The 21,871-nt window shown below is 41.3% G+C and overlaps 2 protein-coding genes and 1 long non-coding RNA gene across 13 annotated transcripts in view; 1 reads left to right on the forward strand and 2 right to left on the reverse strand.

The window, feature by feature from the left end:
* The window catches only part of LOC116231236 (uncharacterized), an 88,234-nt gene extending 78,195 nt beyond the window's left edge, over positions 1-10,039 (reverse strand). For 8 of the 11 annotated variants that reach the window (XR_016466072.1, XR_016466075.1, XR_016466070.1 and 5 more), the window contains exons 1-2: positions 9,620-10,021; positions 8,942-8,995 (exon numbers count right to left, since the gene is read on the reverse strand). This is a non-coding gene — a long non-coding RNA (uncharacterized LOC116231236). Of the gene's footprint in view, positions 1-7,761; positions 8,751-8,941; positions 8,996-9,619 lie in introns of all 11 variants that reach the window. The other 3 variants (XR_016466073.1, XR_016466067.1, XR_016466071.1) reach the window with 3 other exon arrangements.
* Positions 10,040-10,111: 72 nt separating this feature from the next.
* On the forward strand, positions 10,112-13,313 carry MAD2L1 (mitotic arrest deficient 2 like 1). Its single transcript, XM_031596895.2, has 5 exons — positions 10,112-10,265; positions 10,424-10,570; positions 10,642-10,762; positions 12,059-12,162; positions 12,699-13,313. The coding sequence occupies exons 1-5, from the start codon at positions 10,190-10,192 to the stop codon at positions 12,869-12,871; spliced, it is 621 nt and encodes a 206-aa protein (XP_031452755.1). The 5' UTR covers positions 10,112-10,189; the 3' UTR covers positions 12,872-13,313.
* Positions 13,314-14,163: 850 nt separating this feature from the next.
* RPL7L1 (ribosomal protein L7 like 1) lies at positions 14,164-17,884 on the reverse strand. Its single transcript, XM_031596894.2, has 7 exons — positions 17,750-17,884; positions 17,505-17,613; positions 16,195-16,358; positions 15,888-16,025; positions 15,526-15,635; positions 15,082-15,294; positions 14,164-14,851 (listed from the first exon to the last, which is right to left on the reverse strand). The coding sequence occupies exons 1-6, from the start codon at positions 17,845-17,847 to the stop codon at positions 15,086-15,088; spliced, it is 828 nt and encodes a 275-aa protein (XP_031452754.1). The 5' UTR covers positions 17,848-17,884; the 3' UTR covers positions 14,164-14,851; positions 15,082-15,085.
* Positions 17,885-21,871: the final 3,987 nt, after the last annotated feature.

Raw genomic sequence — 21,871 nt, forward strand, 5'->3', positions numbered from 1 at the left:
GTAAATAGAAATGAGGAATATTTTAATTCAACTCACTTGTGACTATTTCACTTGATATTCCATGTAAATTTACACCTTTCCTGATCTCTTACATTATTCAGAACATTGTTTTTAATTTTCCTCCGACACAGACAGATTCCGATGATTAACAAAATCTGCCAGCAAGCAGCTGCCAATTTTAGTATATACATGATTTAGACCTGTTTTCAGTTTGACATTTTGCTTATTTGAAATACAAAACTTGGCCACTGAGGGAAAAAACACCCTCATTTTTAACAGGATCATGGAAATATTAGCAACAGCAGTCCATAAATCACTAAAAATGATTTTTAAATTCTCAGAGCGTGAGCAGTCACTGTGTCAAATAGAATGGAAGGCTTGATGGGAAGGGAACATTCTTTTTAGGAACAATGATTTTGCTTCAACTAAAATGAATTCAGTTATAAAGAGTAATCCTATTCTAACATAAGCCTAGCTTCTAGAGTTTCACTTAGCAATATGGTTAACAAGACGTAATGTTAATTATTAAAGCCAATTCCTCAAGCATACAACTAAGTAACAACATCTTTAGAAAACACAGGAAAAGAGAAAGTCCACAAAATCTTATTTTAATGAAGTTAAAGATGTTGATAATTGCACACTATAAATTGGAAGTGAGAATAAGGGAGACCTGCAGTTCTAATTCCATATTTTTATACCATTTCCTTCTCCACCATTCAAAGATAATGACAACATATTTGTAACAAGAAAAAGAAGAAAAAAATATGTCTTAACAGCATTGAGTAAGAATGAAATGCTGGCAAAATCAATGCTAAAAATGAAGGAAAACAATTTAAGAAAGACCAAGAATTATTTAACACAACAGTACTTCCCTGTATCAAAACAAAAATTGCTGCACTGCATAGGTATTTTGTTTCAAACCAATACATGCTTGCTTTTATCCAAATCTGGCTATAGTACCTTGATGTCATTATTCATTAATATGTGGGTCAGGATCAGTTTGTGAATTAGAATCTTATGACATTTTCCAATATGCATTTAAAGTCACATCAAACATTGAATTGTGAAAGTGAAAAGCGTGTCTCTCCCTTCTCAGAAGCTCCACAAAGGCAAGCATTGCCATCTGCACACAAACCAGTTATCCCCTTGTCTCAGTAACTCAGAAATGAGCTGCTCTATAATAGTAGTTGCAGTTGATCTTTACGAGCTTTGAACACAGTGAAAGTTGGCTAAATCATACTTCATCATGATTTATCATCTCAAGAAATGAGGCCTTTTTAAAACACCTGAACAGTTCACCAAAATCTTAAAGAAGTCTCAAGATACTATGCAGCCAGTACTTTCTCATGTTATTTCTCCATGCAAACATAAAGCCACTCATTTTCCAGTTTTGGTTGCAATCAGCACTTGTGCACTAGAGCTTATTCTAACATACTAAAACAACTCTCTCAAGCAGAGGCGGTTGATGAGTAGTGCCCAGAACAACATCACAAATCTTCAAACCCCTTTTACTTATGGTACCGTGACTACAGCCACCCCATTCCGAAGTATGAAAACTTGAGGAATGTGGTTGGGGTTAAAAAGAAAGAAGAAAAAAAGGAATATGACATAGCAAGCCACTGGCAAATGAGAACACGAGAATAAATCCAGCACTTCCCAAGCTCTAGTTTCTTGCTTGCTAGTAAGAATGTGCCCATACAGAGATCATCTCTGCCATTTTTGTTTATTGCATGTTTTAAGGTGTTACACAAATCTTTTGCCTACTGCACTCACCCACCAAACAGACCATGTCCTCCGGCAGTAGAGTATCCCATTTAAAGTTGAAAAATACCTATGTAATGTGGCTGTTGGTGTTTTTTCCTTCAGGTTTTTGCTTAAGTCTTACTCCAGCTTTGTTACTTTTTCATCTTTTTCATGAAATATCAGCATGGTTACTACTAGAGATGGAGTAGGCACGTGCATCTCATCTACTGTATGCAAAGAACTTGGCTAGATTATTTTTCCCTCTGTATGAATGATAGTACAATTTGCTTTGTAAACATAATGCAGAATCAGCAAGGGTAATGTGTAAAAGCCTGCAGGTGAGGAGAGATTATTATGATTTCTAAATTTATGTGCAAGCTGGTTGGCCAAAATGCATTCAAGGACAGAGCAAGGTTATGGCAGCTACGCAGATGAAATCTAAACATCATCAGTGTAACGTGAAGTGCAAGTGTGGCACTAACTGCAGATGGCTATTCACAGTGAGATAAAGCCCCTGGCAGAGAGAGTTCAGCAATCTGGTCATGCTGCTGAACGGAAAGAGCCACACGCAACTTTGGACACATTGAAGAGAACACAAAAAGATGCGGGATATTTTACCTAACAAATTAGAACAGGCAACATGCAGACATGGTGAATCATCTTGGAGCGTTTTAGAAAATTACTTCAGTAATAGAAATAGGGAATGTTACAGATTACAATGCGTACTTCTACATTTTACTATCGTGACTTGACTGAATGTCTTTATTATCATTTCCCACTGGTATAATTTTGCATTTTTTTAACATTGTTTACAATAAAAACTCATAAAAAATGCATCAGTCATTAGAAAGAAAGATTAAAAGATATTTTCTGGCATGAGTTTAATTTAGAGCAGGCCATTCAGTAAATTTGAATTTTGCTGTTTTAAAAAGTTTATGCAAAATGAAATTGTATGGAAAAATAGTATGTGAAACAGAAGACAACTGGGCAGCTGGACTGCAGCTCTAGACTCTTTGCCAGATTTGACTAGTAAAACTCATTCTCTTCCTTCTCCCATTTATTTTCGAATGGATTTTCAATTCCCTTTTGTTCTGTGGCACAGTTTCAACAGATGGGATAATAAATATCACCCAGTCAAACCAGCCTCATGTATGACACCAAGAACACCTCCCTGGTCATGGGAGGGAAAGGAAGGTTTGAATCTCTTCAGATTGCAAAAGTTTTTTGCAATTGTCTCTTCAATGCTAGATGATTGTTCTGATATTGCAGTATTAAATAAGTAAACGTCAGCATCATCACTGTGACATCTCCTTTAAATATAATTCATAGAACATTTATGCTCTTTAAAACATAGCAATGGCAGTGACCAATGCATTTTCCAGCTAGATGTTGCAGTACCTGAGCTTCTGAGGTTTGTAAATCCATTGTTGGAAACACTGATTTAAACTGATCAGCACAAATTTATATCAACTCCCCAACAAGAAAGGAGTGAACCAGACTGCTAACTCCAAGCTGCAGCAGCTGCAAAGGGCAATGTCACTTTGTAAAATGTCATACAGTTACACTGCACAGTCCCTGAGAGCTTGTAAAGAAAGCAAAAACTATGGGCCACTCTGTAGCTTAAGCAAAGAGCGCAACAAAGCAATGACGTGACTTTTCAATGCAGCCGGGCCATCAGTTATTACCCAACGGCTTCCTCTCATCTAGCAGAAGGCCTGCAGATTCTCTCTTCTGTTTTAAGAGATCATTCTGCACTTCTGCAACAACTGAAGTAACACTACATGCAATGAAAATGTTTATGTTTACGTTCGTGATACTTATGATTTTTTTTTTCACCCTCTTTGACACATCAGATCATTGCTTAGGTTGACGCTTCATCACATGCAAGTCCAAATTTACAGATTTCTTCATTAACATCTATCCATATCAAAGATGCAACAACACCTTCAGCAAACAAAATAATTTTTGCTTTAGCTCAATGAATTTTTCTCAATAGCACAAGTGACCGGAATCTTAGAATAACTATCCACCCTTGGTCTACTCATGTGCTAACTGTCAGATTACAATGAAGGAAGAGCTCACCTTGAGCAGTAATGCCATGTTTTCACTCAAATCAGATTTCCAGGAAGGGAGACTGTAGGGAACAATTAGCATCAAACTGCTACTCACATTACTAAGCCATCTGTTTTCCATTTTTACGCTCCTAGCAGCATCAGACCGTGAGGTTTGGATGAGGCCATCCATTATGCAGGAGACGCAGATAACTAGCTTGAACTTTCAAATACTGTTTCAATTTTGTTTTTTTTTTTTTTCCAAAAAACTTTGCCAATACAGCCTTACAGAACAAACAAGTGAACAGCATGTCCTTTTGGTCTCATTAATGGCTTAGAAAATAAAAACATTTTATTTAAATTGTTCTAGCAAATCCTTTCTTCGCTCATTTTCCTGGCTATTTTGCAAGTGACCCCATGATCTATCATTAAGTGATTTTTTTTATTGTTATTTTAAAGAACAAAGATAATCTCAAAGACTCTTTCCATGCTTCTCACATGGCAACCTGAGTACTTATTTGCTACTTTGTATGTTCTTAAAAATAATTATGAAATACAATATTTCACTTTCCATGTGACCTATATGAGGTGGTTGAAGTACAGTTGTATAAGCTGGATTTTGTACCTGATATGGCCCATATCTAGTTCACTGCTGTTCTTGTGCAGACATCTTTAGTTACTTTTAAGCTATTAGTGACAGTATACAAGTATTGCCTAGATAAAGGAGTTTTCAACAACCCATCTCATTCACAAACTGTTCATGTTCTTCTGCTATTAATTAACAGAGCAGATGAGTTGTAATGGAAATATAACAGAAAGTTCATAAATCAGGCAATTGTCTCCACACTATTGGATTAGACATTCCAGGGCAACAAACAGAAATGAAGATAGTTGCCAAGGTAGAGAGACTCAAGGTATAATTCCAACAAGCCCTATTACATTTGCTAAAGCATTCTTCCTTCCATACAGAACAGATACCTTATTTAGAAAGTCATTCTCTCCTGCTTTCTTAAGCTGTTCAGTAATTACAAGAAAATTTTGCATGCCTGTTTTCAGAAACAATCATAATTCTGACGATGAGATACCTAACTTGCATGGGGATCTAAATGAAGAAAAAATGCAGAAAGACTCCACTTTTCAAGAGGAAATGAAGGAATGATTCACGTGTTTTTTTTTTTTTTTTCTTCAAATATTTCTAATGCAGACACTACATGTTTCACAGTTTATTTGTCTCTTTAGACATCATAATTCTGAGGCAGTTCTCACGACACAATTACTTGAAAAAGTCCACCTTGGTAATTTATCAGAAAAGACACAACAAAAAGCAAGCACAATAAACAATTATCAAAGACATTGTAATTCTGTGACAGTACCCTATTAAAAGCCTTTCTGATACTACCAAGGTATATTTGCCCTGCTAGCCCATCTGTGGTATTCTTTTGCACCACAGTACCTGATGTCACAATGATAGTCTAATTCTATGCTGATGTGTCTGTTCAGCTGTTAATCAGAAAAGACCTGTTTTTAATGTAAATTGTGGTATATCTCTTAATAAGTCTAAATTATCTGAGAATTGTATCATTTTCCACTAATTTATTAGCATGAGAACTTCAGATATAACAGGAACTGGATTAACATGCATCTTTCCAATCATCAGCCTTCAGGTACTTCACTGGGGATTTAGTCAGAGCTGGATTCAGTGGGTTTCACATCACCTGTTACCATTATAACATGACATCACTGAGTACTACAAAGTTTTCAAGGTATGAAAAACTCATTCAAGTTCTGCTTTTACTGATTCCGTAACGGGATTCCTGTCTTTACTCAAAACCTTTCAAATGAATTGTTCATCAGTTAAGTTGGCTTTAGTGTAACAACAACAAAAGGTAAATCAAAACAGCATTTTTCATCCAATGTTAGATAAGGAGCTTCTTTCGAAGATGTTTCGGTACTGTTAACCTATGTTATCATTTCAAATACAAGTACCACCTATATGGTGGTAGAAATCTGCTCAAAAGCAGAGAAGTGTTGAAAGAATTATTATGTAAACAAAAGTGACAGCTTATGTATACAGTTCATATTCCATAAATTATAGAAACTTATAGAAATTAAACTAGAAATGACATGCATAAAGGCCCCATGTTAACTGCTGAATAAACATGCATGATTCTGTAGACATGCTGATACAATGAATGTGGGTGCACCTTCACGAAATGCCTTACCGTGAGATGAAACTTTCACTGTGCCATGAATGCGCTTGATTTTTCACCACAGTCAGTGAAAAAAGTCTTATAAAAAATACAAGTGTTTGTGTTTATAAAGAATACTTACATACATTTAAAACCATACCCACAATATATTAATGTTCCTCCTGGATTATCAAAGGCTTGTCAGTGATCTACACATACGTCCAAGTTCTTGGCATTCAAAACAAGACTGATACATTGTAGAAGAAGCTCTCACTTTATGTATTAAATGTGCCAGATGCACCAGATGGTAAACCGTATTACAAAGGAAAATGCCCATGCATAGACAAAAAGACTTCAACATATGCACTTTTTACATCTCTTAGAAAAGAAGCCTCTATAAAATAAAAATAATTAGTTCAGAGGAAGAAAATTAACCTACAACTTTCAGGGTGCAGGCAGGAAAATAAGCATACAGACTTTAAAAAAAATAAAATCTTACTATAGTTGATTTCTATCACTAACATTTTTATTTTCTGACTTCAGATCAATTATTTCCTTCATTCTGGAACACGTTTTAAAAACTGGCAAAGAAATGCATTTAAAATTAGTCTAAACTCAAGTACTCAGTAAAATGAACTTGCTGCAGTTCAAGGCTAAACTGAAAGGATGCAAATAACTCATGTGCCTGGTGCCATCTCCTGGTAGCTTAGAGATAAAACCATCAGAAGAATTACTTCACTGAACACTGTTTCACAGTAGTAGCTTTTTAAATTCTCAAAATTCACAAAAGCTACTTCACTACACACGAAGGCCACTATCAGGACATAGCTTCACTCAAGCTAAATGATTTCACATTGGCTTAAGTAAAGAAACCATTTGGGTTTTTTTTCCTCATTTTCTAGAATAAATAAGGACTTATCTGAATATTTTTAATTTCAAAACAAGTTCAGATAGTAGGTAAAAAGACAAGTTATATTAAAGAGTTTTACACCATTTTCCCCAAGCAAATACTTTGAGGAAGCTTATTCATCATAACACAAGTCCTAATACAGTTAATTAGCCCACACTGACTCATTTTTAAAGTCAATTTCTTTTTAATGAACATTTAAGATTCAAAACATTCTTTCCCAGTTGCACTCTTTACTTGCTGTTGATGAAAGAATGCAGCATGGCTACCCATAAAAATATCCCATGGTTTACTTTGTAAAAAATAGCACTGGCCAACATGTTAAGAAGACATTTTGACAGCTGGCACAGGTACCTTATTCAAGTTCAGTGCTACAAAGGCTGCTGAAAACAAGCTTGACGAGCAAGAAAAATTAAAACAAACTGAGCTTGGTAATAGAAAGCCTGATTTTAAAAAGTGCAATATTTTACATCAAATCTAGAGTTAGTTCCAGACAATAATAAATCAAAGGAATCCTGTCTGAAAGCTGTGAAGTTACAATAGAAGACAGTAAAATGCTCACACACTGTGATCTAAAATTTAAAAGTTTTGCATAACGAAACAGAGATGGTACTTGGCTAGGCTGGTATGTTCAGGAAAAGCTTTAGCCCAGAGCAACTCATATATCACTCCCTCCCATAGCACAGAGAACTAAACAGCTGCAATACAAAAGTTTCACTAGAAACCATAGAAGTACAGCCAATTGAGAAGGGCCTCAGCCCACCAGGAGGTAAAACAGCATCTAACACAGGATCTACAAATACCACAAGATGGACAGAGGAAGAAAGGGAACAAAAAGTCTAACCTGCAGAAGAACAAGCTCAACACTCACCATCGGTATTAGGCACAGACAACTTCAGATGGCCAGCATTATAAACCCCCAAAGGAGACTCAAAACAATGCACAGAAAATAAGAGAGACGGAGGTGAAAGTACCAGCTCTTTCTATGGGCTAGTAAGTAGAGAAGCTCCCCCTATCGTGGGGAAGGAAATAACTCAGAAGAGCTTGAGATCTACCAGAACAGAAGAACTAAGGCTCTGTTACCCAGGGTAAGATTTCCTTTCTCTGCACAGGAAGAACTGGATTTTACTGAGACTTAATATGACAATTTGTTGATGTGATAAGAGGGTTTTTGTAACAAACAGAACTTTTATTTTACAGACTGTTTTATTATGCTGGCAAGAGAGACCTGTCCACATCGCCCTGAGGGCTAAAAAACTAAACAAAACAAAAGCCCCAAACCTGGGAATGAACTCTACACATGGATTATTTCTTCTCATCTCCTGAATGACTACAGGAGCATGACCAGAGTTGCCTTAAAAAACTGGAAGGAGCAGCAGTAATCTGGATTGTCACAGGTTCATTAACAATTGCCATGGGGAAGCAATCATTAAATGTTGCAGAAAAGCCAAGATAAATAGGGGACATTTCCTTCCACAAAAAGAGAATTAAAAAAAATATATCTGTCATAACTTCAAAATGTAACTGAGAAATAGAGCAATGACTAAAGAATCATAAGAGAACCAAATTAAATGCAACTGGGATTTCACATTCCTTATGAAAATTAAGGCTTTAGCATGAAATAATTAAAGCAAGGATAGCCAACTCATGATGTGCCAGAATGTATAACACAGTCTGTCATCTTCATTCCTGAGTCCCTGTGAGTTGGTCAGGAAGTGGGCTGTCAGACACACAAATTCCCTAACACACAGCAGTATCCCCGCTGTTTTCCATGAGAGCCCCACAGCTTCCTGCTTGTCACGCAGCTGGACATGCCCTAAATGTGAACTACAGGCATCAGCAGCAGCACATGGAGCAGGCCTGTTGAGTAACACGACAAAAGGACTTAAGTACATATGTCCCCATCGCAGCTTGGTGGCTCTGTTAGAGCACAGCATGGTATGGTCAAGTGATTACCACAGACCTACGTACATGACAGAACTGCACTCATCCCCTAGCTGCCTGCTGGTGGATTTGGGCTTGACCTGGCAGAAAAGATGAGTGACACTGACCTGAATGAAGTGATGAAAATGAAAATCAGGTACCCTGGAGCTGAGGATCTGTAACTGAGAAACAAAGACAAGATAATTAGAGAATGCAAAAAGAAAAACACCACACACATTGTCAGATATCTAGGCCTTCATGGAGGGGAGTTATTGGCAGAGGAACACTTGCTTATGTGAGGATTAAGAAAAAGAACAGTGAAGATAAAGGACCTTTTAGTAGAAAGGAAAGTACGAAGTTTAAGAAAAAGAAATGTATTATCTCGTGGACTAAAAAGATCAAACTTCTTAAAATTAATGAATTTGTCATTAAAAAAAATATATGTTGAAAGGCAAAAGGAAACATCAAGAGCTTTGTACTGCAAAATAAGTTCAAAATGATAGAAAATGCGCAGTTCTTACCATTAGATTACATTTACAGGAAACACAAGGAATTAAAAGAGAAATAGTGACACAGTGTCAAAGGGAAATGTATTTCCCTACAGAGACAGAAAAAACAGAATTGCAAAACGCAATGGGTGTTTTTTGGCAGTGAAGCGAGGTGCACTTAAACCTGTTGTCAGTAAGTAAGTATATCTGCACGGTCATATCACCAACAGCTCCTCTTCCACCTCTGCCAAAACACAGAGGAACCAATTTTTGGAAAAAGAGATCAGCCAACTGCAGGGAGACCCTTAACGAACCCACCAGAGCGGAGAGGAGCTGCGCTTCGCTTCGGTGGGCGCTGGGCTCTGTCTCTTTCACCCGGCTCCCACACCAACGGCGCGGCGCGGCGCAGCGGCAGCGGTACGGAACCGCAGAGGAAGCGAAGCACGAGAAAAGCCCAGCGGGGGAAAGGAAGGGCTCCGAGACCGCTCTGGGACAGGGGGCGGCAGGGGCTGAAGCAGAATAGCGGGCATTGACAGCAATCCAACTTCTAAAAGCTGAGCGGGGTGCCTTTCGTACTGAGCACCACCAGAAGTCGCACAGAGCAGTACTTCGCTCTGTTCGCACCAGGAACGCGCACCTTTCCGAGCGCAGAAGCGCCCTCACAAGGACCCGCGCACCGAACGGCGCCTAGCGGCGCGCACGCGGCCACCCCAGCCCCGCCCGCCGTAACGGCCGCACCACGCGCACGCGCAGCACGGCGTCCCCTCTGCCCGCGTGCTCGGGCGAGCGAGCGGAGGCGCGGCCTCGCAGTGCGCCTGCGCGGCAGCGCGTCGGGACGGCCGGAAGGGGCGGGGCACGATTTGAAGCGGGCGGCGGGCGGGCACCTCTATGGCCGCGCAGCTCAGCCGCGAGCAGCAGGGCATCACCCTGCGGGGCAGCGCCGAGATCGTCGCCGAGTTCTTCTGTAAGGGGCTGCGGGGCGTCTAGGGGCGCGGGGAGACGGGGGCGGGGGGCGAAGAGGGCGGACGGGCGGCTGGTTCCTCTCCTGCGGCCGACATGGCCTCCGGTGGGGCAGGAGGGGCGGCCCCCCCTCACACACGCCTCCCCGCTTTGTGCGCGCAGCCTATGGCATCAACAGCATCCTGTACCAGCGGGGCATCTACCCCCCCGAGACCTTCACCCGCGTCCAGAAGTACGGGCTTACCCTGCTCGTCACCACCGACCCCGAGCTGAAGAACTACCTCAACAACGTGGTGGAACAGATGAAAGGTGTTCCCTCTTTCCGTACCCCTCCCCCCTCTTCTCTCACGGCCTGTAGTAAATGCTGTGGCCTCTTCCAGAATGGCTCTACAATTGCACCGTGCAGCGCCTGGTGGTGGTCATCTCCAGCATAGAGAACAACGAGGTGCTGGAGCGGTGGCAGTTCGACATTGAATGTGACAAGAACGCCAAGGGTGAGAGGTGAGTGACAGCATTACTGTGCCTGCTTCTCCCTACAGGGAGGCACAAGGGAAGGACCACAGATGGTAACGCTGCTCTGCTACCTCACGGCAGCTAAGGCTGCTCTTTCTCACTAAAAGCTGTCAGACCTTACCAAATAAAGCTGTGGGTGCCATTGATGCGCCCAAGGGACAGGATGCTATCCAGGGGGACTTAAACAGCCTCATCATTGTGCCCAGGTGAAACCGAGATTCAACAAAGCTAAGAGCAAGATCCTGTACCTGGGTCGGAGCAGACCCTGCTATCAGTACAGTCTGGGGGACATAAGGATGGGGCACAGCCCTGCTGAAAAGGACCCAGGGTGGATGGCAAGCCGAACACGAGCCTGCAATGTGTGCTAGCAGCCCAGAAAGCCACCCGTATCCAGGGCCAATCAAAAGAAGTACAGCCAGCAGGGCAAGGGAGGTTATCCTGCCTGTCTGCTCTGCACTTGTGAGACCTCACCTGGAGTACTGTGTCCAGATTTAGAGTTCTCAGTACAGAAAAGATATGGACCTGTTGGAGTGCATCCAGAAGAGGGCCACAAAAATGGTCCCAGGGATAGAACATTTCTCTCAGCCTGTCCTCATACGAGGCTGTTTAGCCTGGAGAAGAGAAGGCTGTGGGGAGACCAGAGAGCAGCCTTTCAGTATATAAGGGAAGGTATAAGAAAGAAGGGGACAGACTCTTTATCAAGGGATAGGGTGTGATAGGATATAGGGAAAGGGTTTCACTAAATATGAGGTTTAGATTGGATATAAGAAGGATAATTTTGGGGTTTCTTTGTTTGTTTGTTACAGTAAGATTGGCAAGGCACTGGCACAGGTTGTCTAGAAAGGTTGTGTATGCCCCATCCTTGGAGCAAGGATCAGGCTGGGCAGGGCTCTGAGCAACCTTATGGAGCTGTAGGTGTCTCCGTTTGTTGCTGGAGAGCTGGACTACATAACCTTTAAATGAACCTTCCAACTCAAATGATTCTGTGATTCAATAATTAAAATGTTTGCAACTAAACAAAGTCTTGTATTACTGCTCTTCTGCTGTTTTGCCAAAACTCTCATCCATTCCAGACAGAATACATCCTTAAAAATACTGAGATTTCACAAACAACAAGTGAAACTACAGTCAGTTTTCTAAGCCCATCTACCTAAGGCTTAAAAGAATGCCTCTATTTTGCATAACCATACAGCAAACAGACCCCACAGAAGTGCAGCAGAACTGTGTTTAAAGAAAGCTTTCACATAGTAGGTATAAGTTGTTTTCTTTTTTCCATTTTTCCAGTGCACCCCGAGAAAAATCTCAGAAAGCCATTCAGGATGAAATTCGATCTGTTATCAGACAAATCACTGCCACAGTAACTTTTCTGCCTCTCCTGGAAACTGCCTGTGAGTATTCATAACTTCTCTGAAAGAAATCACACCACTCAGAAAGCCTGAACTAGCATCTATTGAGGAATGTCTTTTCCACTATTTTGTGTTTTTATTATTACTTGAAATGTCATGTGTTGCATTTCTGAGTATTTAATGTTTAGTTAGACCAAGACAGTCTCAGTTATGTACAGCATAGAAACAGCATCAGAGAGCACTGTGCTGTAGCTCTCTCTCGTTCAAGCACTTGGAACAACTTCATTTGAAGGGACTAGTGGCGATGTCCCCAAATACTTGCTTTTTTCCCCAAAAGATGCAATTCAAGGTGACTTAACTAGCTTGATGAAACTTAGTGTATCTCAGGAACTACAGTTTTCATAAATATTGTGACTATAGGAATGTTAACTAGTACTTGTTTTCATTCTTTAACTGCCATTTCTTTTTCTGGTGTCAGTGTAACTTCTGATAACCTTGGTGCATGTCTCCTTGCATTTTAACTTCAATCATAGTATCACTCATATGTGTACTGCTAATTTTTTCCCACTTGCTTACAGGTGCCTTTGACTTGCTGATTTACACAGATAAAGACTTGGTAGTCCCAGAAAAGTGGGAAGAGTCAGGACCACAATTCATTGCCAATTCAGAAGAGGTTCGCCTTCGTTCCTTCACTACCACGATCCACAAAGTAAACAGTATGGTGGCTTACAAAAAGGATTCTTTTCCCTAAAACTGTTTCTTGTACATATCCTGTCCTCTTGTATAGTTTCTGTTCATAGTGCAGCTATGTTGTGAACACACAATTGCTCTTGCTGAAGTATGGAACAGTATGTGCCTGATAATGTGGTGTAACACTAGGTTAAGCTGGCATTGTTTGAAGAGCTCTGAGGTATTCATGACAGTATTATGCCTGTTCTTCATGCAAGGTCTGGGTTTCATTACCAGAATTAATCCATACCTAATAAGATGACTAATTCTAAAGTTCTTACCATGAAAGCAGCTGATGATCAGGAAAAGGCTCAAACAGATGAAACATAATATTTTAAAGAACATGAGACTGCAGTTTTGGAGAGGGTGCTGTCCTGCATCAGTGTGTCTTGTCCTTCTTCAGCATCTGCCCAGCATTTTCTGTGTCTGTATTCTTATTTTATGGAATAAAACTTGAAACTGTATAGCGTTCTCCCAGTCAGATAATGTGGGAAATTATATTTTAGATCTTAGAACTCTTATGTTCCAGCAGTTCAGGCTACTGCCGTAAGTACTCTGTAGCAGTTATAAAAAGTATACCTGCTTCAAAACACAGAAAACGAACTCAGATCTCAATAGTTACCTTATCTGTTTCCTCAGTCACAAATCAAATGCTATAGTCAATATGAAATCCATGAAACTATATTCATTAACTGTGCCTAGTACTGTTTGTGGGAGACTCAATGATTAATGATTTTATCATTTGCAGAATGTTTTGGGGTGGAAGGGTCCTATAAGATTGCCTACTTCCAACCCCCTGCTAAGGGCAGAGATACCTCCCTCTAAACCAGGTTGCTCAAAGCCCCATCCAGCCTGGCCTAGCTCCCTTCCAGGGAGAGGGATTCACAACCTCACTGGACAACCTGTTCCAGTGTCTCACTACCCTTGAAGTGAAGAATTTCTTCCCAATATCTAGTTTTATACTACCCTCTCCCAGTTTAAAGCCATTTCCTCCTGTCTTGTCACTGCACGCCCTTAAAAAAGTAACTCCCAATCTTTCCTGCAGGCCCCCTTCAGGTACTGGAAGGCTGTTATCAGGTTCCCCTTGGAGCCTTCTTTTCTCCAGGATGAAGAACCCCAACTCCCCATAATGGTTAATGGTTAAGCACAGCGCTGCCTTCTAAATTAGTATCAGACAATAGCCCAGTTGAAGAAGCTCCATAAAAGAAAAAAATTAAAATGGCATACTCTGCTTTTAGTACTCCCCATAGTCACATCTGAGTTACTTAGTACTTAAGCACTTACATATCAGTCAAATCATGAGCAGTGCAATACTACCATTTTTAAAAGAGTTTATTTTAAAACTACTAATTTTGTAGTACTGCTGTAGAGTGTGAATAATGGGTTTTCCTATCAAGAAATACCCATCCTCACAGCAGTCCCACTTTAGTACAGTTAGAAAGATGTTGTGTAAATCAGTATGACATATCACAAATAAATATAATCTAGCTGCAATAACAGAGGAATAAGCTTAGAGCTTTCTTCTGCCTGTCAGCAATGTTCTTAAGCAGCTGACTGCACTACCCATTTACACCAAAAGTAGGTGCACTTCAACAGCAAGTGCAATTTCAAGCACTTCCCTTGGGAAGGACTGGATCAAAGCAATGGTTGCTGTTCCCTTGCAACAAATTCAAATCAGGAAATGACAACACATGCTTTATACCAAAGGTGAGATCAAGAGCCAACTGGTACAGTGCCAGCAGTAAAAAGTATTGAAAACAAAGTAAAAAAATGCAACACCTTAAAAAAGTCAGATTGCTCCAGAAAGTTCAAGTAATTTCTTTTTTTGCACCAAATACAATTTCCTTCTCAAGGACCAGCCTGCAGTGCAGCTTCTGTCACCTGGATTTTGCTGGTGAAGGTAGCAACAGTCAAGAAATGTAGTATATCACTGTAGAGAGCCCAGGTCGATGAAAATTACATGTGAAAGAGCAGGTTATAAATCCCGGTGTTTTCGCACAGACTGCAGAACAGAAGAGGAAAAAAAAAAATTACCAGTCATTGAACACAATCTCCCAGCAATCAAGCCTTTATGGAATAGTCCACTAGGACTGATAGCTAATGCAACCCATGATCTTCTCTAGTTTTCTCTGTGACTGTGAGGGTCACTGTTGTAAACTCATCTTTGATGGCAGTACAGTTATTCTTAAGAAGCCAGATAAACAAAAAGGATTTAGAAGTTACATTCCTCACCTGTCTAGTTCAACTGACGTATAAGCTGGTTGATTCCTTCACCTCTGCAGCCAGGCTTACCCATCTCCTTGAGGAAGCCCACTTTATTATGTGCAGCATGGCGGGCCACTGACAGCTGGAAGGGCCACAAGAAGTTTGTGACATTTCTGAAATACCTCCCAGCTGAGTAGATTTCATGAATAAGGTCTTCCAGGCAAATAATACCAAAGTTGCCTGCAGGAAAAAATAACCGCAAAGTAAAATGAACAAAACACACAACACACACACACATCCACCACCCATAGAGTAGATGTGCAACTATTCCTTCACACTATCCAATAACCACTGGTCCTCCCTATATACATCTTGCACAATTCTTCCTCCCTTCCCTTTAAGGTCAGAATGCAAACTCTCAGCACCTCCCTTAATTGCCAATTCCCTTCATTTTCTCATTTTATTCCTCACCTAAATGTTCCTCTATCAACCTATTGTCCGTCAGAGGTACCCTCTTCTTGTTAACATTTCCTTGGCCCCGTTTCAGGATGAGCTCTCGCACAGACTTCAGGTTAGGATACCTGCACAAAAACAAGAAATCAGACTGCATAGTGGAGAGACATGATGCAGTGGGGAGTCCTTCTCTGCTGCTTTGCACTGAAGTTGGAAAGTAACCAAGGTAGCTTTAAAGCGATGAAAATGAACAATAACAAACTGTAGATGTGAAGTCAGTGAATTTTTGACCACTTATTGGAGAAGCTAGCTACAAATCAGAAAGCCATGATATCTGCAAAAAAATTTCTACAAAACCACGTGACTCATGTAGTACTTACCCCCAAGCCACATAAGGTTCTACAATCCGCAACATCTTCAGTGATAATGGAGACAGTTTAACAAATGTTCCACTGAAAATTTTTCTCAGCCGCAGCAACTCAATCACTCTTCTTACCCTCAAACTCACACCTTTAATCCTTAAACAGAAAAACATTCTATTAGTAACCACATTTCTTTAACACAATACCAAATGTCCTCAGCTTACCTGCAAAGACATAAGTGGCTAGATTGCACTTCCTTTGCTTAGAAGGGATGTGGCATTTACTGACAATAGCAATAATAAAAATAAGTAACAAGCTCTCTTACTCTGTAATCCGCACAACAAAGGCCAGTCTGTGCTCCTTAGCTACAGTCACCTGCCCAGGTCGCTGCTCCATGCGCCTCAGCCGGACGTCGTCTCGGCGTTTGCGCCATGAATCTCGAACAAAAGTCTCAAGGCGTTTAAACTGGATTTGTTTTCCCTTCTGGAGCTAAAGACAAAAGGATAAGGAACAATCAACGTCCTCAACAATTTCAGAAGTGGACATCTCAAAGATCAGGTGAAATTAAGAACTTCATGTGCTATGCTCTTTTACCATTGGACACGGTAATAAAATAAATTTGAAAATCCAAGCCTCAAAGAGACAAAAGTCAGGGACAATACACAAAGTTGCAGACTTTAAGCAGTGAGCTGTGACTTCCAAACAGAGAACAGAGAGGTTTTCCACAGAGGGAGGTATGTTAGTAAAGACACAGAGCACGACCCAAGATGATTCCAGGCACAGGAGAAATCAGACTAACACAGCCACTCACACATTGCTTGGTCAGCTCAGGGAAAGCCACAAGCAACATGTATTATGAAACAGATGGGACACCAATAATCCACTATGACTCAAAATAACCACCCCTCCAAAAAAAAATTGGTTTTAATTCCTTTTTCATAAAAAAAAAAACACATGCAAAAAAAAAAAAAAAAAAAAAAGGAGAAAGATGCATTCAATGCTATTACTAATTTAAATACAGAACATCCTGCTCACTTGAAGAAATTCTTTTCAGAATTATGGGAAAATTGAAAGCTTTTTTTTTTTTTTCCTAATTCAAACGTTTACATGCTTGTTCTCAGTTGAGGATCAAGTACACCCACCCACATCACAGTGCTTTCTCATGTGAGATGGTACACAGCAGCTACCCAATAACACGTCAGATACATTACTAGCTACAACAGTAGGCCACTTTTAAACTAACTAATACAGTATACATCTTCAGTTCTCTTTCATGTTGGAAACCATCTGTGGAATTAGGTTGCATTTTCCAAGCAGGCAGAGACTTGACTAACTCCCATAGTTAAGGTCATTTTTACTAAGAAGAACCTTAAGAAGCGACTGCTGAGCGTTATTACTCAAGCTTCCCCTTCTACCTGGGGCACACAGCAGCCATCCGCACGCTTACAAACACACCCACGGTATCCAACAAAGAAAGGAAGAGGTTTCAACGTGGCCCCACGAACACCACAGGAACAGATTCCCTCAGGAAGCCCTACGCCATTTCCGAGGCAGGGCCCCGCTGCTGGCTGTCAGAACAGAGCAAATCCCCGGCTGTTAATTTAAAGTGCCCCCTCCCGGCCCCGCGGCCCGCACCTTGCGCTTGTTGAGCAGCGCCTGCTTGGCCTGGGTGGCCTTGATGGCCTGGTAGGCCTTCCTCCTCTTCAGCAAGTTCTCCGGCACCAACGGGATCCGCCGCTTCTGCCTGCGGGCGAGAGAAGCCGGTCACGCTCAGCGCCTGTCACGCCCACCGCCGCTCCCCCCGCCGCCCTGCCCGGCCCCGCAGCCGCCCGCTCCGGCCGATGGCGGCAGATCCGCGTGCCCAGCAGCTCCCCACTCACTCCGGCTCCGCCATCTTGCCGCCGCCGCCGCCGGAGGCGCTGCCGCGCACGCGCTGCGCGATGCGAACAGGGCGGGAGGGGAGATGGCGGGGGCGCATGCGCCGCACTAACCGGCTCGTCCCGCCTCTCGCCCTCCCTAAGAATGAACCGGAAGAGCAAGGGCATATTTGGGGGTGGTGGGGTTGCCTGCGCAATGGAGGGGTACGGGCGGGGTGGGAGCTTCTAACAAACGGTACAATAACGTTAAACTCAAACCGGGAACCCCCAGCAGTGACTGTCTTGAATCAAACGCTCCCTCAGCTCGAGGGTCACAAGAACTGCCTGGGAATATCTGTATACATACATAGATATGTGTATATATATATATGTAGCCATAGATATATACATAGATATGTACATAGATATGTACATACAGCACTGAGGTTGCAAAGGTGGGACAAGATGCAAAAACATGAGCTGTTCTGAGAGCTGGCTCTGCCTCTTACACCTTCACACTGATGTTGCTTACGCTGATTCTTCATGTGAATGTTGTAAGAGAGATTACAAGAGCTCCACCATTCTCCACTGCTACTGAATGGGTCCGTTGTATGCCTTTCTGCATAACATCAATGTAACTTGACCCAAAATAGTATTTGTGAAGACGGCAGGCCTAGCATCATCTTGGAGAGGCCCATCTTGAAGAGCACCTCTCCCTGGCTGCACACAGTGAGTCTGAACGCCAGCCTCTACCAGTGCGTGCTGCTCAGCTTCATCTCCAGTCTGGGAAAGGTTTGGGAGTCCTGCGTCTTTAGCAATAAATATAAAATAAAACCTTTAAATGTCAATGGAGACTTCTATAGGATGTAATGACTTGTAGATCTGAAACTTCCACCTCACTTTTTGTTTGCAGTCGTTGGGTTTCAGTGTGCACTTGCTTTGTCTGCTATCTGCACAGCCCTCCGTAGCATAGATAGTCCTGCCACTAGCTGGCAAGGGGTACCTTTGCTTTTCTTACTTTTCTGTATGTCTCAGAGAAACTAGGCCCTGACATATAAAGCCTTGGAGTATTATTTCCAGCTAAACTGAGAAAGGAAAATATTTTTTTCTGAGTGTCACAGAATCACACAGAATGGCCAGGGTTGGAAGGGACCTCAAGGATCATGAATCTCCAGCCCCCCTGCCACATGCAGGGCCACCAACCTCCCCGTTTAATACTAGACCAGGCTGCCCAGGGCCCCATCCAATCTGGCCTTGAACACCTCGGGATGGGGCTTCCACAACTTCTCTGGGCAGCCTGTTCCAGCACCTCACCACTCTCTGTAAAGAACTTCCCCCTGACATCCAACCTAAATCTTCCCTCTCCAAGACGAGCTTAGGGAGGCCAGAAACCTCCCGTGGAGCAGAAGGGCAAAAGCTCGCTTGATCTTGATTTCAGTGTCAACAGTTAATTTCTAGCACCAGTGAGAATGCCTGTCCCAGCTGGAGCCAGCAAGCAAGGACTGCTCCTGCCAGTCTGGGACAGTGTGGGTACAGATACCCCCTGTGCCTGGCACATGTCAAATGAGAGCAGCTGTGTTCTGCTCGTTCTAGGTAAGGTGACCTTACATTGATCATGGAGCCAAAGCTTTGAAGGAGAAACAGCTCAAACATAGGGAAAACTTATCCCTAGAGAAAATAGAAGTTGCTGATGCAGATGTTAGAGTGTCTGTAGCCCTTCCATTGTCGCACAATGCTTCCTGCGTAATATTCCTAACATATGCTATAAAAAGAAGTGAAGACGAGTAAGGAGGGAGGTCCAGATGGGCTGGACAACGGTATCACCCATAGATGGTGCCCTTGCCTCACAGTAGGAAGATGCTGCATCATCTGGTGGGGCAGCACTGGTGTTCTGCCGCCTCCTCTTTGACAGGGAGGACAGAAGTGGGATGTGTGCCTACGCACTGGATATGTTACTTTCGTTGCATCTGTACTCATTTGATTTACACCACTGATGTGCTGTTAACTTTTCAGCTACACAGCTGAGAATCAGAGCCTTGCATTAAAAAGCTATGAGATGTCAATGTTTAACAGCTTCACCTCAAAGACACTGCAAACCTTTACAGTATTAAATTAGGCCACTCATATTTTGATGCTTTGTACCTGAATACCTCTATTTAGAAGTGGGAGCCCACATTCCAGAATGGGCTCAGGCACATGCTATGCAAAGAGAACATCTCTTGGAGAGCAAAGCCAGCTTCCTACAGCTGTTCTTTGATGCATTCTTTGGGATTATGAAACAGAAAGTAAGGAGCATATGAAATAGATCATGTGAAATCTTCATTAAAGAACATACAGGCAAATCATAAACTTCACTCTGCCATGGGGGTAAGCTGCTCTGTATCAAAATAGCTGAAGTCTCTGGTAGCTCACAAAGGGAAATGCATCCCATTTAAATCTACACACAAGTATGTTTTCTTTAACAAGGGAAATGCAGATGGGATCTCGGATATTTCATTATTAATGAAAGGGCAACAATAAGTAAATATTTCAAGTGCTGTTGCTATGAAATGTCACACAGCATAGCAGCACACCTCAGCTGACTTGTTAAACATTAACTAATAGCTATAGTATATTAATGAGTTACTTTTCAAATGTCTTTATATTCAGGAAAAATATTCTCACTTTCCTATTTGGCAAGCTATTGTAAACTGACCTTCAGCAATCTATCCTATCCTTTTTTCTTAACAAGAAACTTAATTTCCCAAGATTTCCATTAACTGTTACAGATAAATCCAATGACAGCATGTTTACAATAAACACCATCAGTCAGTGATGGATTAAATGATTTCTCCTAGTTTGTGGGCAATTCAGAATGATATGTAAAATCATTTTTTAAAAGCTGGAGCAAAAAACCTGGGTATCTAGACATGCCACTTCGGTCACTACTATTCAGTGACTTCATAAATCAACTGCTGGCTTCCCATCAATATCCATGATGAGTGCATTTTCTCCATTCTTCTCCAGTGATAAGGCTCAGAGCTCACCAAAGGAAAGTATTTTTGAAAACAAGGTATTTATGTAATTCAAAAAGACCTGCTGGGCTAGGGAAGGTGGGCGGGGAAGGAAGATGTTACTTTTAAGGACCAAAATTGAATGTATCATTTTAGAAATAAATCATCCATACAGCAAGCCAGGAAAATGTCTTCTTTTTCATCAGCAGAATAGAAAACAGTCTCTTTTTCTGTACAACATACTTTTTGCACTTTCACTTCAAAATATAAACAAATCCTTACAATACATGTCATATATTAATTATATACTATATATATACAATATATAGTTTTTGGATATTATATGTATATATATTTATATATAGTATACATACTATATGCGATATATTATACACTATACGTTATATGTTATATATGCTATATAGTATATATTTTATATTATATATTACATATTATATATTATATTATGTTACCTTTTGATACGTTGCCAGCATCAGCAGGTCTGTTATGCTGTTTTGAGGAGACTGAAAAGTTGAATGGAGAGATCCAAATCAAAAGGGGGAAGATATCTTTACAGAAGGGGAAGGTTGTTTCTCTGCCCTGGAAGGCAAGAATTTAAAAAAAGAGCCTCACTCAGAAAGCTAGGTCTTGCTTTGTATGAGTTGCTTGCATTTTCCACTCATTCCGCATACCTTACCTTGAAACTCTTCCCAGTACCTCTACAATTTTCACAGGTGTTGCAGGGCTCCCCAAGAGCAGGTCCCTTCATTGTGCTTGAGACTTCATTAGAGTAAATGAAAGCAAACATAGACAGAACTCTCTTTTGTCCCCGAAGTCTTGACATGATCTTGTTCTCTCCCTCTAGATGGTTTGCCAGCTCTCATTTTATTATCATACTTCAGGCTGATATTTTGTGTCACATACTTTTGTGTCACATTTATTTACAGACAAATGTAAAGACAATAGAAAATACAAAAGCAGCAAACTGAGGTCAGCTGGGTTCCAGTTTCAAAAAAGTAGATGCTGTTATTTTGTTTTGTTGTTGTGCAAGTACAGTCCTCTTTTAAGTGACCACAACTCACATCTGAATTAAACACTTAAAGCTATTTTCTCACTGCAGGAGGAATAAATTATGTGGACTTAAGCCACGGCT

This window comes from Phasianus colchicus, chromosome 4 (genome assembly GCF_987193195.1).
Source record: "Phasianus colchicus chromosome 4, bPhaCol1.hap1.1, whole genome shotgun sequence".
Taxonomy (NCBI): domain Eukaryota; kingdom Metazoa; phylum Chordata; class Aves; order Galliformes; family Phasianidae; genus Phasianus; species Phasianus colchicus.

Excerpts from the sequence above, each read along its gene's own strand:
- MAD2L1 (XM_031596895.2), top strand. The coding sequence starts at position 10,190 with ATGGCCGCGCAGCTCAGCCGCGAGCAGCAGGGCATCACCCTGCGGGGC. Across the intron at positions 10,571-10,641 it reads CGTGGTGGAACAGATGAAAG|AATGGCTCTACAATTGCACC; the intron begins GTGTTCCCTCTT and ends GGCCTCTTCCAG. Across the intron at positions 10,763-12,058 it reads AAGAACGCCAAGGGTGAGAG|TGCACCCCGAGAAAAATCTC; the intron begins GTGAGTGACAGC and ends CCATTTTTCCAG.
- RPL7L1 (XM_031596894.2), bottom strand. The coding sequence starts at position 17,847 with ATGCGCCCCCGCCATCTCCCCTCCCGCCCTGTTCGCATCGCGCAGCGC. Across the intron at positions 16,359-17,504 it reads CGCTGCTCAACAAGCGCAAG|CTCCAGAAGGGAAAACAAAT; the intron begins GTGCGGGCCGCG and ends TTTTGTCTTTAG. Across the intron at positions 15,295-15,525 it reads GTTGATAGAGGAACATTTAG|GCAACTTTGGTATTATTTGC; the intron begins GTGAGGAATAAA and ends TTTTTCCTGCAG.